This window comes from Cyrtonyx montezumae, unplaced genomic scaffold, assembly GCF_038088225.1.
Source record: "Cyrtonyx montezumae isolate F1298 unplaced genomic scaffold, pur_monq_1.0 scaffold_2, whole genome shotgun sequence".
Classification (NCBI taxonomy): Eukaryota; Metazoa; Chordata; class Aves; order Galliformes; family Odontophoridae; genus Cyrtonyx; species Cyrtonyx montezumae.
In genome coordinates this window covers 58,260,542-58,278,491 of record NW_027071936.1, presented here as the reverse complement: position 1 = coordinate 58,278,491, position 17,950 = coordinate 58,260,542, and the positions used below count along the sequence as shown (strand labels likewise).

Genomic DNA, 17,950 nt, shown 5'->3' with positions numbered 1-17,950 from the left:
AAAATCACCCAAGGGTTGGAACACCTCTACTATGAGGAAAGACAGACAGAGCTGGGGCTGTGCAGCCCAGCCAAGAGAAGGCTCTGAGGTGACCCGATAGCCTTTCAGTATCTAAAGGAGAGCCAAAGGAAAGAAGAGGACAGACTCTTTAGCAGGGACTGTGGTGACAGAACAAGGGCAAATGGCTTCAAGCTTAAAGAGGGGAGATTTAGGCTGGATATAAGGAAGAAGGTTTTTTTACAGTGATGGTGGTGAGGCACTCGAACAGGTTGCCTAGAGATGTGGTGGATGCCCTGTCCCTGAAGACTTTCATGGTGAGGCTGGATCAGGCCCTGGACATCCTGATCTAACTGTGGATGATGTCCCTGTTGCAGGGGAGTTGGACAAGATTACCTTTAAAGGTCCTTTCCAACTCTTAGGATTCTATGATTCTGTGATAAGAAATTGCAGTAGTGATACTTTTCTCTGAGATACAGATGAAAGCATTATAGATTGCATGCTTTGCTCTGGTTGGTCAGGTTCATTATCCTTAGCTAAGAGGCAGGGAAATTGAGGTATAGGAAAGCAAATAGATTTCATAAATATAATGAGCAATAAATCATGTATCTGGGAAACAATTGTAGTGTTAACTACTTTACTTTACCCTACCTCTCACTTTTGAGTCATAAAAATGACTATGCCTATCAGGAATTTTGTAAAAAAATAAAAATAAAAAAAATAAGGAAGAGAATAGCAATCACTTGGTGTCAGCTATAACAGCTATTGAATGCTTACTTACTTCTCTCACATATGTAACGTAGAAAGCCCTGGAGAGCACATTTCCAAGTGTAGCTGAATGGGGTGGAGGGGGGGGGTGGAAACAGACTTTATCAGGACATACTTGTTAGCGTTCCCTGACTAATTTGAGGGCAGATGGCTGAATCTGGTAGAGTCAGCAGAAAAACTGTTACTGACCTCAGCTGGCTTTGGCTTAGCAGATCTGATGACATCAGTGATGGATCTTGATTTCTCTAACGTTTTCCATATATTTCTTTCCCCCTTCCAGGAATGGGAGATGAAAAATGGAACTTAAGTAAGTAAGTACAGCAAAACCACTCACTTTCCATCAAGGCCTTACCTATTACGGACCACAGCTTTGGCTGCAAAGGACTCATCAAGTGTATCAAGCGATACAACATAAGAGGTTTTATAATTCTGTTAAGTTAATGGTATCTTGGCGCTAGTTTGCCTGTAGTCCCTCTACTGTATTGCTGTGTAACTACATGTGCCCCTTTTCATTACCTGTAACTCTTTATTTCCAGCTTCACTGGTAAAGCAAATGGAAACCAAAAAATAAACCAACCATAGTAAGTAAAAAGAGGCATATAGTTGCAATTGAAAGTTAACTTTGCTAAAATGGTACAGACCAGCAATGTGAATTACATTGAATCAGATGGCCTGAACAGCACTGAATACTGGTGCATTATTTAAGACAGATGTGAACTCATTTCAGATAAGTGCTCTTGCAGGTAACACTGCTTTGGAGAGCTCTGCATGCCACAGAGGTCGCCAAGCCAAGTGGTCACATTGCTATTAGTGGTCCAGGTGTCAAAAGAAAACTGAAGAAATGGCTTCACATGAATGGCATGGCTTGCTTGGATTGAGAAGTGGGGATTTCACTGCCACTGCCTTGATGGCAGTGAGGGACAGTGGAATGACACAACCCCACTGTGAAGAGTTTTCCAATACTTTTTTAGATAGATAGATGTTTTTCTCATTGGGAAATAAAAAGCTGCCACAAATTGAAAAAAATGGAGTTCAGTACATTAGCATTATTCTGAGGCACCAGTCATTTTCTTGTATAGCAGTGATTCATTTCTGATTTTGTTAGAAGGCAAACAGATATTTTTAGACATTGCTTCTTTTCTGTACTTTCTGAAAAATAAATGTAATTGAAATTAATCCTCAGCAGATGATAATGGCAACTCAGAACAGCTTATGAGGTCACTCTTTTTTTAAAAAAATATAGTATTGTTAAACTTGAGTTATAGAATACTGCTGTACTTCATTTCCTTCATCTTTTCAGACCTCAGCTATTGTTTTTGAGGAAGACTAGACTGAAAGGATGATAATTTTAAGGCTCTTATTAAACATTTTTACAATGAATTGGGGATTTTCTCAGACCAAAGTCTGATTACTAGGAAATAGTATCTTGTATTTTAGTCTGTAATATTATAGAAATTTGTTCATCTTTGCCTTTATCCATGTCACTCCTGTAAAATTGCATGCATTAAATTGCCAGCTGAAGTCCTTCAAAATCTCAAGATTGGCATAAAAGGGAGAGAAAAAAAAAAAACGTAATGAATTCTTGTTGTTTTTTTTAATTCTCTTTGGGTTTTTGTAAGCCTCTGGAGAGCCTTCAACCACATTCCCAAGATTTTTCTCCTGAACTATGAAGATTAGAATACTAATTAAAAAAAATGAAATACTACTCATATTTTGAGATAATCAGAGAAGTTAGGGCTGAAATCTTGATAGATGGTTAAGACTTGCAATTGAAATCACAGAAGCTGGCAGAGCAGTAGCTGTCTGAAAATCTCTTTATGGCTCCAGCGTACAGGTTGCCTCTTCCCTTTAGGAAGAGTTGTAAGTCCTGAAGCCTACAACAATGAGCATTCAGCTCACTGTTGACCTGGTGCCCAGAGGAATTCTTGTGGGAGCTGTTTGGATCAGTGAGCCCAGGGCCATAGTGGAGAGCTATCAAAAAGTCCCAGCACATGGCATCTCCCTCCAGTCAGGCCACCATGAATGCCAAGTGCTTTTGAAAAATGTGTCCACAGTGGTCCACATATAAGGGCTAAATCCTGTTCCCAAATGCAGTTAGGGATCTCATTGACCTTAGCAGAGGAGAAATGGGGCTCAAAATTAGAAAAAGGGTCCTTGCTTCTTGGGACTGTGCTTTGCACAAAGTGCCATGAGAATATGAATATGATAGGAAACAAATATCAGTGTGGTTTTCTATGAAACCAGGATATTTCTTTTTTATATTAGTTTAGGTCTGCTTACTTATTAACTCTGTAAGTGAGAGTACATTCCATGCTGTATGACTATAGACTAAGCAGTATCAAGTTCCCATAAATTTCAGCAGAAATAATAAATTTGAAGCAAAAGTAAGTTCATTTAGGCATTTTATTTCAAATTAAGTTATTTATTTGTATATTTCAATAAATATTTATTTTATATCTGTACATATTTATGATGCAAATTAGGCTTCTAGTCAACGTTTGCAAGGACGTAACAGTTGCCATTAAGTGGTCCCACATCAAGTAATGCAGAATAATCAAAAGTAATCAAAATCAATTCATTTGAGTCGGTCTTATTTACCCAATTTTGGTGTTGTATTTTCCATCACCTTTCGCCTGTCCTCCTGCAAAGGGTCCTTAAAGCCATTCCCCCTTCCCCTAACCCCATATTGTAATTGTATGTTTCTAATGTGTAAGTACATTAGTAACACAGCAATTATCCTTTAGTTACATATCTATTCTATATAATAGCCAAGGTTTTGAAAGGATGAAACAACAACAAAAACCAACTCTGGAAATAACCTCCTGGTAGACCACATTCAGAGCTGTGAAATATGTTCCATTTTGTTTAATGGTACTGTTGCTGTGCAATTTATTTAAGGAGCAACAGAGCTTGTATTTTCTGTATTTTTATGATTTCAGGATCACCAGACAAAGTCAGCAATAGAGCAGAATGACTTTTTTAAGGGGAAAATATTGTATTTTAAACCATTGCATTTCTATGTCTTTTGAGAAAATGTTATACTTGTGCTTCCTCAAACTCTTGTTACTGTACCAGGTGCTTTAAATTTTTTTTTTAATAAATAGGTGATGATTTTTTAAAGAAAACACGATCTTGGGGGATCAGATGTGGTTTTTTCAATGAGGTGATTGTGGCGATTTGATTTTTCAGATGGAGAGTACTTAATTTAGTATCTTTTTTTTTTCATTTAAGACACTTTCAAACTAATTGGCACAGGCTGTGTGTTGTAAGATAATGTTCTCATATTAAGAATGTAATTATTTCCTTATTGTATTTTTTAAAAACAAAATCATATTTAAAAATCGCTGTGAAAAAAGCATGAAAGAAACATGAAAAAAAGTTTTTGTTTTATTTTTGTTATTGGATATGTTGGCAGTGCCCATTATAATTGACTGTAAATATAGTCTTTCTACTGTATTTCTCAATGTATTTAATTTTTTTGTTTCGTTTTGTTTGTTTTTTGGCACACATTCATGGAAACTTCTGTTAAAAAAAAAAGTCGAAATCAGACCCACCTACAAATGTGTGTCTTAGTAGCTTCAACTAACTTTATGCCTTTCTAGTTTATCTTCAGAATGTCTTGCGGAGTGTGAAAAAAGACAGGCACCTGGTTGGTGCGACAGATCCAAGCCCATTATTAATAAAGTTATGTGTCATAAACATGCATTTGCACTGTTGTTTCTTGGTATTTACTGTAATAATAGGTAGATGGCATATTAGCATGATATCCACAGTAGTCAGCCTGAGCCAAATATGATTATTCCATATCAGTCAGTTGAAAAATGCATGGATAGTCTAGAATTAATATCACATCTGTCCCTGTGAAACTGTGCAGTGACCTTCTGCAACTTAAATATACTCCGAGAGCCCAGCAATAGAAGTTCAGTGCATTTAGAGCTCATAGCAGAAGCTCATACTTCTTATCTACTGTTATTTCAACTTTTGCTTAGATGTCAACCACAGTAATAGGTATCATAAAACTGTAAAACAATAAGAATTACCCCCAAGAAATTAAAGAATCAGACCAATCTGATTATCAGCCTGAATAACTTTGAGTACATCAATTCCTTATAGATGTCTGACAGATTAGATTTCAAAGTGATGAGACATAATTACACCTTGTTACTTTTCCTAGATTTAGCTCTCACACCTACCACATTAAACATGACATTCTGTAATAATTTTAAGTGGAAAATACATTTCATCTTACCAAACTCCGGAAAGTGATATTATAAACTGACACCTATTAATCTTCATTTTGTAATCACAACTTTCTAGACCTAAGGAGAAAAGGATGGTCTGCATATGTGGCATATCTAATAAGAATTGTGTTGCAACTGGACACAGCTTTATGTCCAATTAACACATCATCACTACCCTTTGCAATTAAAAAGCCTCCACCTCAAAAGCAAAGCAAACTGTTAATATTTCCTTAGATAAAGAATGTAGAAAAGATACATAGTGGACATGTTGTACCTATGTGTTTTATCAGTATATATACATAAAACAGGTTACAATAGTTGTCATATATAATATAGAATCATCAAGGTTGGAAATGACCACTAAGAAATCATCTAGTCCAACTTCAAGCAGTCCCCACCGTGCCCACTAAGCCATGTCCCTCAGTGCCACATCTGCACATTTCCTGAGCACCACCAGAGGTGGTGACTGCACCACTTCCCTGGGCAGTGTTCTGAGATGAAATTCTTCCTAATATCCAACCTGAACCTCCTTTGGTGCAATTTAAGGTCATTACTTCTCATCCTATCACTAGTTACCTGGAAGAAGAAGCCAACCTCTTAATACAGTATAATAACTAACTAAACAAAACAAAATGAGTATCTTACATTACTTAAGCTCATGACCTTAACTGCCTTATAAAAGAATGTATTTTTTTTTAATTACATTTAATATTTTGTCCTACCTAGTTACAGACCAGAGGCATTCAATGATGCATAAGACCTCACCAACAAACAGCCATCTTACTCCTCTGAGTCACCCAAATTATAAGCAGTGCAGTGCTTTAGTGTTGGATTATTTATTTTCCCTTCCCCGCTTCTCCTCCTCATTTACTTTTTAATTGTCCTTTGAGATTTGAACACCATCAGACATCACATCACAGTGCTTGAGCACAGGGCTCCTTCTTAGGGAAAGGATGGTGCCTATTTTTCTAATAGGGAGGAGAAAACAGCACAATAAAGTGAAGAATTATTGGGCAAACTGAGAAACCACTGCACTGGGGGTAGAATCAACACAGCTTTCATACTGGGATGTCACTAAGTGCTAAGAAGCTGTTAAAAAGCATCCAGGAATATAGCATCTTCTGCTTGGATTTTTCAATCCACCTTTGACAATGGCCATCACTATAGAAGCATAAATAGCTTCTAGAGAAAAGGAGAAGGTCCAGAAAAATGTATGAATTCTTTTCTGGTGGCTCTGATTGTTGGGATCCCAATGGGCTGGGAGGTTCTCAGACCCATGCACATCAGAATATTCAGAAATAACTGGGGAAAAAACAAACAAACAAACAAAAAAAAAACAAAACACCAAAACAAACAGAAGTGAGAAGTTTGTTGTTGCTAACTTTATCATGATAATTAAACTACACTGAAATCCAACTACAAGGATTTGCAGCAACTTCACCAGTGATAAAAACAACAGAAGTAATTCACTGTAGATAAATGCAGAAAGAGCTGCCAGTCATAAGAAAAACATTTTCCCAAGAATAGTCTAGACTAAATTATGAGTGCTGATATAGCCCTGACTATACCCAACAATGACTGCGGAGTTGTAAGAGTCAGGTCCAGGAAAATATTCATGTATTGCATAGTAATGATCGTTATCAGTAATAACAAAACAGGTAGCAAACACCCTGTGATCTGAAAGCAAGTATTTCTAGAACCTGCCTGATCAAAACATTTCCAGTGTCACAGTATACAATCTCAGCAACAAAACCTGCTGGGCTCTAACGATACATGTCATGGCTCCATGACGAAGGCAATGCTACAAAAACAGCTGTGCACAACTCCTTGCACAAGAACATGGTTAAAAAAAAGAGCACTTACCTACCATCTGTGAAACCTCAGTTGTCTGCTTTAGGACCCATAAAACATTTCCTAAGGTCTGGCAGGTCCTAGACAAAATCATAATGGTGATGGCACAAGAGAAAGAAAGAGAATCAAAACCGTAGAAATGTGTCCATGCAGGGAAAAATAGTGATATTCAAATTAAAATAAGAAGAAAGATAAAGGCTTTTCAATGTGAAGAAAGGAATCTGGAGAGGAGGAATATGTTGAAGTGTTATAAAAATCTGTAGCAAAAAGAGAACTTGACTAGGGAATGGAACAGTCCTTCTCACTAACAGTACAAGCTCAGAGGGTACCAAAATTTATGAAGTAGGTTCAAAAAAAACTGCTCCGAGGTATTTTCACTCAGCATAATTCAGATGTAGAACTCAATGCCACAATGTGGTGGATGCTAAAAGCTTATGCAGACCCATAGCAATAAAGAAAATTTATAGCAGAGAGGAATAATTTAAGGTTATTAACAACAAAGCTACCAGTTCTGCAGCAGGGAGATCCAGCCCCACAGTGAACGTATGCTGGAAGCACATACTTACTGGGTAAGTATCACAATATCCTTCCTCCTTTTCCCCTGCTATATTCCTCTTGATATATGAAGCTGGTTTATCTCATAAAAGACTATTTAATTTTTCTGACCACTAGTTACAGAGGCATTCTTTCCTATAAAATGATGTATCGTTTTCAATTTGATTTTTTAATACTACTATCTGTTTTAGGATTAAAACAATGCAACGTCGCTACTTCAGAATATATTAGATAATTGAAATAATTCAATTACATCAAGGACATTCCACTTCAATATTCTATCCTGATGACAAGGAAATAATTTCCCTATTATACGTTACTTCACTCTATAGAATTATAGCTACAGAGTCCCAAGTTGAACATAAGTGAAAAGCTCCACTGCTGGTTTCATTATGAGTTCTTCAATAGAATGATAATTGCTGTCACTGCATTATTGACTGGAGTTATTACTTTTTAAACCATTTTTTTTTTGTTGGTTTTTTTTCACATGTATTGCTTTTTCTAATTATTATTATTATTTATTTTGGAGATCAGCTTGTGGTAAGATGCTATAATAATGAGAAAGAATCCATTTATCATGTTAAAAATACACTGGACATCATTTTGCCTCAGCTTTTGAAAATGATGAAGGTCAGAGAAGAGTGACATTTTCACCACAGCAGCTGGATTCATATGAAAGCAAAATATCTTTCAAAGCATAAATTGCTAGAAGAAAAAAGTGCAAAAGAAATCAGTCTCTTAGTGGAAAACACGAAAAAATTATTGGCTGATGTTTATGACTCCGAACTTCTATTACAGAGACATAATGATGATGTTGAAACCAGTTAGACATCAAAATAACATAGCAATTAATAAGACTTTGGGGAGGAGAGCAGAGAAAACAGAAATTAAGTAATTATCTTATTCTTTTTTTTCCATGGAAATTGGTTCCTGAAATAAAGTAGTCCTTTAGTTAAAATGCTGGCAGGTTTCAGGAGATGTCTGATTTACAGGAGCATCTTGTCCCTGCCTGTTCTTGCTGCTCCCCTCTACCCAGGAACATTCCACTGGAAGAACACCACTGAAAATAAAGAGTTGAGGGGTTCTATCGAGTTAGTTTTTATTTACATCAGAGCACATTCAAGAACTGAAACACTGAAATTTGAGGTTCAACAGGCTGCATCCTTAGGGATAAATTGCAGCTTACAGTCTCAGCCAGACTCAATACAGGTGTAGTAAAAATTAAAATGGCAATCATCAAAATAACTTCAAGCTGAGCTGCGCGTGTAGGGAAAGCCTCAAGCTTATGTCTTAACCCAGCCTTAAAATAGCAGGATGTGCCACAGGGTAGGATCCCATACTCCATCTTGCACAGCTCCTTCAGGGCACAGTTTTCAGCCTAAGAAAATTAAACTTACACGTTATTTTGTTTTCCACTTCAGTTGTCTTTTGCTTTTTGTTTTACCAGCTTTAGTATTTCACTGGGATAGCCAATCTGCACAGCATCAAACACCTATCAGCAAACCCAAAACTGTATTCCAGCAGTAAATCAGCCAAATCTGTAGCAGATCTTGAAACAGAATATAATTTCCATATTGCAGGTGTGCAGAGCATATTATGGCCTTAGAAATCCAACGATCTTAGCAAAGACAGCTCTGGCCAGAGTCAGTCCCAAGAGAACCCTTGGAGAGCTGGGGCCCATTACATACAGATAAACTCAAGGGCAGGTTTGGGTTTGCAGCTCATTGTATTTTGTAAAGATGCAGCTTCTACATTGCACATGCAGCTCTTCAGGAAGAGAGTGGGGTAAAGAAAACACTGTAAGTAATAAAGAAATGGAATAAATAGCATCATAGAATCGTTAAAGTTTAGTCCAATCTAGTCCAATTGTCAACCCATCACCAATATGCCCACTAAACCATGTCCCACGTACAGAAACAGAATATGTGAAGAACGAGCAGTGCATGAAGCTGTCAATAAAAATGCAGAATAGTGGAACAAAGGCACAGGATGGGCAGAACATGCGGAGCTTTGTTCTGCGTACAGAGGGAGATCCCAGTTAAAACAAACCTGCTTGAAATCTTTCATCCTTCAGCTAGACAGAAACATTCAGCCCTCGATTCAGTGGAGTGCTAGAACAAGGCTTATTTCAGCTGTAACTGTGTGGTTCCCCTCTCACCACACAGTGTCACTCTCACATCAGTTATGCAGCTGAACTCTGCTAGGGAAAAAGGCAAAAAAGAAGTCCTGCTCTGATGTGCAGTATGGAGCTTTGCTGTAGGACTGCTGCTAATGACTGACAAACCCAAACACACACAGACTCAGAGGAGTGGTTAAACCATTTCCCCTCCCATAAGCTACTTCACAAGAAATAAAAACAAACAATCGAACAAAGCAGCAAATAGTTTAGAACCAAATTTTATTAAAGAAAAACCTGTAGTGCAGGTTCTCGGGACAAATGCATACCTTTGGATGCAGTGGAGTACACAGGTACGTATACAGTAGTCTGCCTGCTACATGTTTGGAAGCTGAAAGAGACTGTGACAAGCTGTACTGCACAGTTCATCACCATCATTAAAAGTTGCCAAAACCTTGGTTGTGGACCTCTAACAGATACTTGGTTATGTGTGTGCACTACATATTGCACAAGACTTTTGATTAAGCTATTAATTGTGCAATTGAATCACAGTTAAGTGTTACATTAAGCATATTCAAACATATATTTGATTTTTTTTCCTCCTCAAAAACAGCACGTCACTACAAAACTGCCATTAAATGTTACATATTTACAATAATATACAAATAACACTTTTCCCCGTTTATGACAATGCACCAGTTATGGATTAATCTCATTCTTCCCTTGAGTCCTGACACTGTATACAAAGAAACCTGCTCATGGTCTCCCAAAACAAAGAGAGGAAAAGGCATGTACAGATTTCACAAATACTCAAATGTGCAAAGGCAGAAGGAGAGGACTTCAGCATACTGATTACCAGGAAGAGAGTTTGCATGGATTGGAAGGGTCCCTTTGCCAGAAATCTGGTTGAAAAACAGTGTTTTTCTGGTTGAAAAACATTAGGAATCACAGAATCATAATGGTTGGAAAAGACCTGCAAGAACATCTAGTCCAACCATCCACCTGCCACCAACTATACCATGTCCCATTTGTTGATCGTATTCTGCAAAAGCGGTTGTGAGTGGTTAAAAAACACAACTGTAATTATTTTGTGGGTATACCAAACACAGTCATGCTAACCATTGGAGTAAGAATCTCAGGAGAAATCAGCTGTGTCCATATGGATGTGCTGAGACGACAACTGATTTTAACCTGCAGCTACATTTCGGATTCACCACGGATGAATGCCTTTCTTCTGGAACACTGTTTACCTGACAAAGTCTGTGAATCTGCCATAAATTGGAGTAGAATTTGGGCCCACAGTACCAAACAAACAGTGCTCCCCATGTACAACAAAATGAGAATCGCTTTGTGAAACTTCACAAGTACTGTGCCAAGTTTAGGTCTTTTTGTATTGGTTTTCATACCTTTGCCAAGAACACTAGCTCTAATTAGCCCGAAGATACTGAGTTTGGTTTACTCATCCTTTTCTCCCACTTTATTCCTATGGACAATGCCAATAACATCTATATGGTTGATTTATCCAAGTCTGGAAGGAAAGATTTTGGACACATATATTGGAACAGACAAAGATGCAGTGTAAATATGACAGGGTTCATCCTTTACTCTTAAAACGGAAAATTCTCTCGTTCCAACTCTCCATCTTTCTCAAATCTTTCTCCAATACCTAATCCTGGGTGAATTTATACTCCTAGCACAGATTCATGAGTGTTTGAGTTGGAAGGGACCCTAAAGGGTCGTCTAGTCCAACTCCACTGCAATGAACAGGGACACCTACAGATTGATCAGATGCCTAGAGCCCCATCCAGCCTGATATTGAGTGTCCTCAGGGATGGGGCATCCACCACCTCTCTGGGCAGCCTCTGCCAGTGCCTCATGATACTGTGATACTTTAATTAGGGTGAGGAAGGGTGATACAGCTGATGACTTTAAAACCACATTTGTGTAGTGATGGTGAGATATTTTTTAGAACCACTTTGCACTTTTGCAAAGAAACAAATCAAGGTAAGTGCTCACAAATTGTGAAAATAAGTGGTAATTAAGCATAAAAGGTGGAAGCACCCTAGGAGCTGACCAAGTTCAGCAGCTCTTCTGAGCTGCTATTGCTTTGCAATTTTTTTTCTTTCTTTTTCCCAGAGTCAAATCAAAGAAGATAAAAATGAGTAAATCCCCTTTTGACATCAGGCCAGCTTGCTGGCAGAACCAGTCAGAGAAAACTAACCCAGAAGAGACTGAGATGAAGAGGGGATAATTATTTCCTCCATGAGATTAGGTTTTCACTCCAGTGCCTCCTGCCCTGTGGCAAATGTATCTCGTGCCATGTACCCATGAAGAAATAAATCATAAGATGTCAGTGACAAATAAGGAAGGAGCTGTACTCAAATGTTTGGTGTGTATAGGAAATGTAAGAACTCTCTGTACCTAAAACTGAAATTTCTATCTACATGTTCAGTAAACTTCAGTGTCTGGCATCTACCCTCAGGAGTGCTATGCCTACTCACCAGCTCCATTCATCCTCTCTAAACTTCATAAAATCACAGGTCATAGTGGGATTCTAGCAGATCACATCTAAGCTCTGTAAGTCCAATACACATCATTAATTCATAACATAACTCTTCTCCCTTGCCTCCCAGCTCAGTGCCATGCTAAGGAGGAGCACCATTAGCAATTGGCCTGCATTCATCTCAGAGGTAAAGCTGCATTGGAGCTGCCTCTGAAGCACAGATAGATGTATTCTGGTTGGAGGGAAGCAAACTCTTTTCACGTACCTCAAACGCTATGTTGCTGTGTGTCTGATCTCTCTAAATTGATAGTGCTGGTAACTTAGCACTGTCATGCCCCTGGTGCTGCAGCAATTTAGACTTATGTTTTAAAGCCTCCAAATGCACATTGAAAATCCATGCTACTACAAATTTAAACAAATTCCAGGGCTTAAGGAAAACATAAAATCAAACACTGATGGCAGACTCATATAAATTGATAACTCCGCCTTTCTCCTTGCATTTCTGTCATGTATAACCTTGTGCTCTTCTCCCTCCTGCACCTTTCTTGCATACCTTCTTCCCCCTCTAACCTAGGTTCTACTCTACAAAAAGACTGCTGAGCTTTACAGTTATGTTATCTCAATCATCTCCAAGATTTTCCAGCAGGAAAAATTTTCCAGAACTACCCAGTGACTTTTAGATTTCCAATTTATTAGACTTGAGAGAAGACCATTTGCCTCTGCCTTTAGGGAAAGTTGCACACAGACCTGTCTCACCAACCTCCAAACTGCTCCCAAAAAACAACTGATCCCTGCTGCTCCTCCACATAGCAGCAGATCCTCTTTAGTTCACCTATTTTCCAGGTTTAGAAGACTTGTGCAATCATATCTTATCCTCATAATCCAAAATGAGGCAGAAGGGAGGAGAGTACAGATACAGCTATCTGTCAGTTACTTATATTTCTTCCACTGAAGGCAGACAGTAAGGTCAACGTACATGTATGAGAGAAAAAAATGCTAATTACAGGTTCATCATTCCTTTAAGGAGGCCAAAACCAATCCCAATCTCAGACAGAAGAACCTGCTCTCTGAGTCAAGGACCTGGAAGAGAAGCTTGAAAGGCAAGAGGGTCCCAGAAAGATTTAGAGAAATTGTGAGCCAAAATTAAATGCAAAATTATTAAAGATGTGAAAGCAGGAAGGTAGTAGGGAGAGAGGAATGCAGAAGACAGGAGTGCATTTACTAGCAAGCAGAGACAGTAAATTGGGCATTTTCCTATGTTTCTGATGACAGTCTCTCACCATTACCATTTGACTGTCCTTCTGTGAATCTGGTACGTGTGAACAGAGTATTGAAAGTGCTCCTTTACTTTTATCACTTGTGAATTGTCTGTGTGCACATCAGTGATGTTTGGGATGTACACTTGTCCTTCTGCCTGTCTGTAATCCATAACAAGGTGCTTGTCTCAGATGTATAAGCATCTCTTTCAACACCTTAGAGAGATTTACTTACTAAAGTGTTCTAACTCAATAAGCAAATGGTGTCAATGAATGCATATGTATATATTTAAAGAGAATAAGCCAATTTTGCTTTTTGATCTACAAGATCAAAGTCAGTTTCAGTAAGAAATGAACAAAAGTAGCAAAAAGTAGATAAAACTATCCACTGATAACATAGAAATATAAGATATGCTAAAAAAGATATTTGGAACGCCTGAACTTGATGATCTATGTATTCACTATACCATTAAATATATACACAACCAAAGCATACAGTGTTGCACGTATTATTGCTGCCTAAAAAGGCTTTATGTCCACTGCATTGCAACAAATTGGCATAAAAATGCAAATTCTACAGAAACTCAGAAATCAAGTCTGGCTAATGAAGCTCACGTTTACATAATGCTTTCAAAGTATTAGAAGGGAGTAATTTTGTACTGAATTACTTGTGTTAGGGAAAGAATATGTTTCTTTTCAGAATGACTACTAAATATCTTTTCTAAAAAGAAAATTGAACTAAAAGGAGAGAGACACAAAAGAATGCAATTAAGAATATATTTTAAGAGAGATTAAAAATGAGAATACTTGAATTCAAACCATAATAGCTCTTTGATAAGGAGTATGTTTTGACCAGCATGTTCATAGCCTAGCACTGCCTACAGGGCTGTATCATTGCTTCAGAATGCATATTTCTATGTCTTTCAGTATTTCTTGTCTTAAATACTGTTTTCCAGAAGAATGCCATCGTTACTGGCACACAGAGTATCTGGAAATAGTAATTATGACAAGCCTAAATATTAGAAAATAGAGAGAAAGAGAGATGAAAAGAAAGTAAATATTCAGTCAAACATGGCTCAAATATTCACATTTTAAGTAATTTGCAACTCCATTTAACAGAAGGAAAATTCAAGGCCTGAAAACCTAAAGAAGTAAGGCCTTGCATATTAAAGAAACTGAACCTAGCTTGCTGTATGCACATCAATTTCAGAAAAGAAAGAAAAAAAAAAAAAGGGGTTTCTGAAAGAATATATATTTTTTTGTCTTCAGACCATTCTGCAGTTCCACTTATGCAGATGACCAATCTTCATTTCCCTGGTGGTATGTATAAGCTTCTGCACTTTATGAAAAATATTTGAAAAGAAAGTAGAAAAAAAATAAAAATGAGTCCGTACAACAGTTCCTGTACAAATCTGGGATGGGACTGTGGTGAAAGCCTTCTGCACTCCTGTCTGCTAAGGCAGCAGAAAGAATGGGAAGAAAACTGCAGAGGTATGCCAGCTTGCTGGGCTGACTTGTAAAGGGTGTTTAAAAAATTAAGAGTGCATAACTTGACATTTGTCAAAGACTGCAGGGCGTCAGCTCTTAATTGCAAAAGCTAACTGGGAGTCTGAGGTACTCTGAAACTTGATGAGTGTACCTGAAAGTAAGTGAAAAACATTATACATGTAGCCATGAAAAGAATAAACACTCAAATGGCATCAGAGGGCTAATACTGAAAGCAAATAATGAATATGAAAATATAGACTTAATATTCTGAAAGCACTCTAAGCAGACTCTGTAACTACTTCTAGGCACTTAAGTGCTATCCTAATGCAAGTTTTAGAAAGGCTTTCACAGAGAAGTGCGATTAGGCTATATGCTACTCTCAAAAAGAAAAGTCAAAGACACGTGCACTTGGTCTAGAATTCTGGAAAAAAGCAAGGAAAGAACTTTTGGGACAGTCTGGGATAACCAACAGAGTTCTACATTTATAAAGGTAAATGGTTATAAATTTCTTTTTGATCGTAAGCCAGAATGAAGAGGAAAAAAACACAGCAGTATAAATCAACGTATAAAAAGCAACTCTAAATGTAAATGATTTGGCAATGAAATAAAGAATTTCAGTCTCTTTTTCCCCCAAAAGCTTCATTAAAAAAACGTACAGCACAGTTTTATAGGAAACAAAGGAAACATCTTCAACTGAAATTGTCATTAGCGCTACCAGCAACACCATATTGGAATTTATATAACATTAAAAATTCAACACATATCAGATTTACATCATCAAAAAGTTACTGCAAACAAATGCGTGCATTTAATTTCTTACAAATGAAAAAAGAACACGTGTATCTGTATAAGGAGGATAGAAACCAATGTAGTTCCATTCTGCTAACCTCTATTAAAGAAGCAGCATGCAGTAATAGAGTATTCCCACTAGAAGGATTTCTTGCTGACTTGAAATACAGATAACCAACATAATAATGTCACCTGAAATCTGCTTTATACTTTGAACTGATAACGGCAAAGCACTGATTTGCCTTTGTCCAGAGGACAGTAATGTAACAAATTTGCTTTATGAGAACATAATGCTTCACTCTTCTCACTGGCCAGGGGAAGCAGAAAATTCACCAAGAATGAATTCAACAAGATTATCCTCACAGAGTTCAAAGAAACTGGATGCAAATTGGAGCTATAACAACAACTTGCCTCAGGCTGGCACCATCTATTTCTTCACAGTCATTTCCATGACCCTCTTAAAAGGGTACTAAAGCACACATTAGTTCATATTGCTTTTATTTTTGAGAAATTAATTACACTGAGAAAGAGTGTATGTCACTAGATGCCTTTGGCCATTTATGAGCACATGGATAGATCGCCCTACAGCCATCTCAAACATCCAGTGTTAAAAGGAAAACCACCACTAACAACATTAAATCTTGATGGCTGAGTAATCATGCTTTGTATCAGCATCGGAGTATTCCAGAAAGTACTGGCTGATTTTTCAAATTGCCAATATGATTTAAGAAAACCACAAGTTCAAAATAATGCCAGTACAATACCAGTTTTGTTGTTACTGGTTTTAGTATAATCCAGCATCAGTGTTGTTAGGAAGCACTGTACCCATCATTATAAGATCTTTGACCAAGAAACACTGCAGCAAAGTAAGGTTAAGATACTGAGATGCAAATTAGCAAGATCACAGCCAGTGTTGCAATGCTACTGCATAACAACATGGTCCAGTAACAGTTTTCAAATCAAATTACATTATCTTTATTTTTAACAGTTATGTACCTGTTTTGGATTATGGATATTTTTACAGCTACCTATTGTGGTTGGTTCAGTAGTCTTCAAATAACAGCAATCACTATAAGTCAAACAAAGAAGCATGACTGCTAATATTATATACTCTCACAGAATTAAACTGTAACTGATTTAGCCTCACAATACCCCTGTGAGGTAGGTAATTACTATCAGCTCCATTTTACAGGTGGGGAAACTGAGGCACATACAGGTTAAGTAATTTGCCCAGAGTCTGGGCACAGAATCCAGGTGTGTGACACCAATCTTCCGTTTCTTAGCTAATCACCCTTCCTCACTAGCAAACTTAACTGGAGTGTGTACAAACACTGCACCATTGTACTGTACTCATGCGTGCATGTCTGCCTAGTGTTTATGCAAAGAAAGAACTCTGTTTCTGTATATACATGTAACCAGATTTATATAAAAGATATATATATATATATATAAGCATTTTCAGGCATATACACATATACATATATATGTATATACATATACTTATATATATATATATATATATATATGTATGTATCTTGGGCGCAGTTCAAGAGATTCAAAACCTAATGCTAGAGATAATTTTCATTAAAAGATAAACCATGAATGGGAAAATATGAATGGTGTTTTCTCAGTTTCAAAATAATTCCTTTTTAAAGTTATTCTTGCCAGAGAACTAAAGGCTTACTTTATTATCCGTTGGATATGTCTAATACAGTTATAACAATACTGACAACTCTTTAGAAACAGTGCTTTTAGGACATGACAAACCAACCTCATAGGAGTGCTGCATGTATCAAATTAATTAGCATTGAAAAACATTATTACAGGCACTATACTGTGCTAAGTGTTTAATTAGAGTACCGTGCGGTTAAATATTCTACTCTTTTCCAAAAGACTGCTGCTATCAGAGACACAGATCACCCTGTTTTAAATGTATGAAAGTAGCTGCTAAAGAACAGATCAGATGTGTGATCTAGTTCCAACAATGTCCTCGACTAGTCAGACAATCAGTGGGAGAGCAATTCCAATGCTTGGATCTCCATCCCATTCCTTGCCCATGAGACTAGACCCCTGCTCACTTGCTCCATGCCCACTTCAGGTTCATTTCACAGGAACAAGCAAGCTGTATGCAATGCTGTCTGTTCCAGTTCATTTCCACTAGAGAAAGCATAGAAAGCTACTGAGAAGGGGAAGCCTCTGGTGCAACCATGTTTCCAATGCACAGCACATTCTGTATCACACTTCTTGAGAAACACAGACTCAGTTCCACATAACTCCTTGGATTTAAGCACACACTTGTTGAACACAACTTGAGAAGCGTTGCTTCTCTCTGGGTCAGTTTGCATGGTACGCTGCCACTACATGGGCAGAAATTTTGGAAAGAATT

At 37.5% G+C, this 17,950-nt stretch overlaps 1 protein-coding gene across 1 annotated transcript in view; it reads left to right on the top strand.

Annotated features, from left to right (window-relative positions):
• Positions 1-17,950, top strand: part of AFAP1 (actin filament associated protein 1) — a 275,636-nt gene that overhangs the window by 106,629 nt on the left and 151,057 nt on the right. The window contains exon 18 of the mRNA XM_065735812.1: positions 1,046-2,336. Within this exon, the coding sequence (XP_065591884.1) occupies positions 1,046-1,072 (27 nt within the window). The 3' untranslated portion in view covers positions 1,073-2,336. The remainder of the gene's footprint in view (positions 1-1,045; positions 2,337-17,950) is intronic.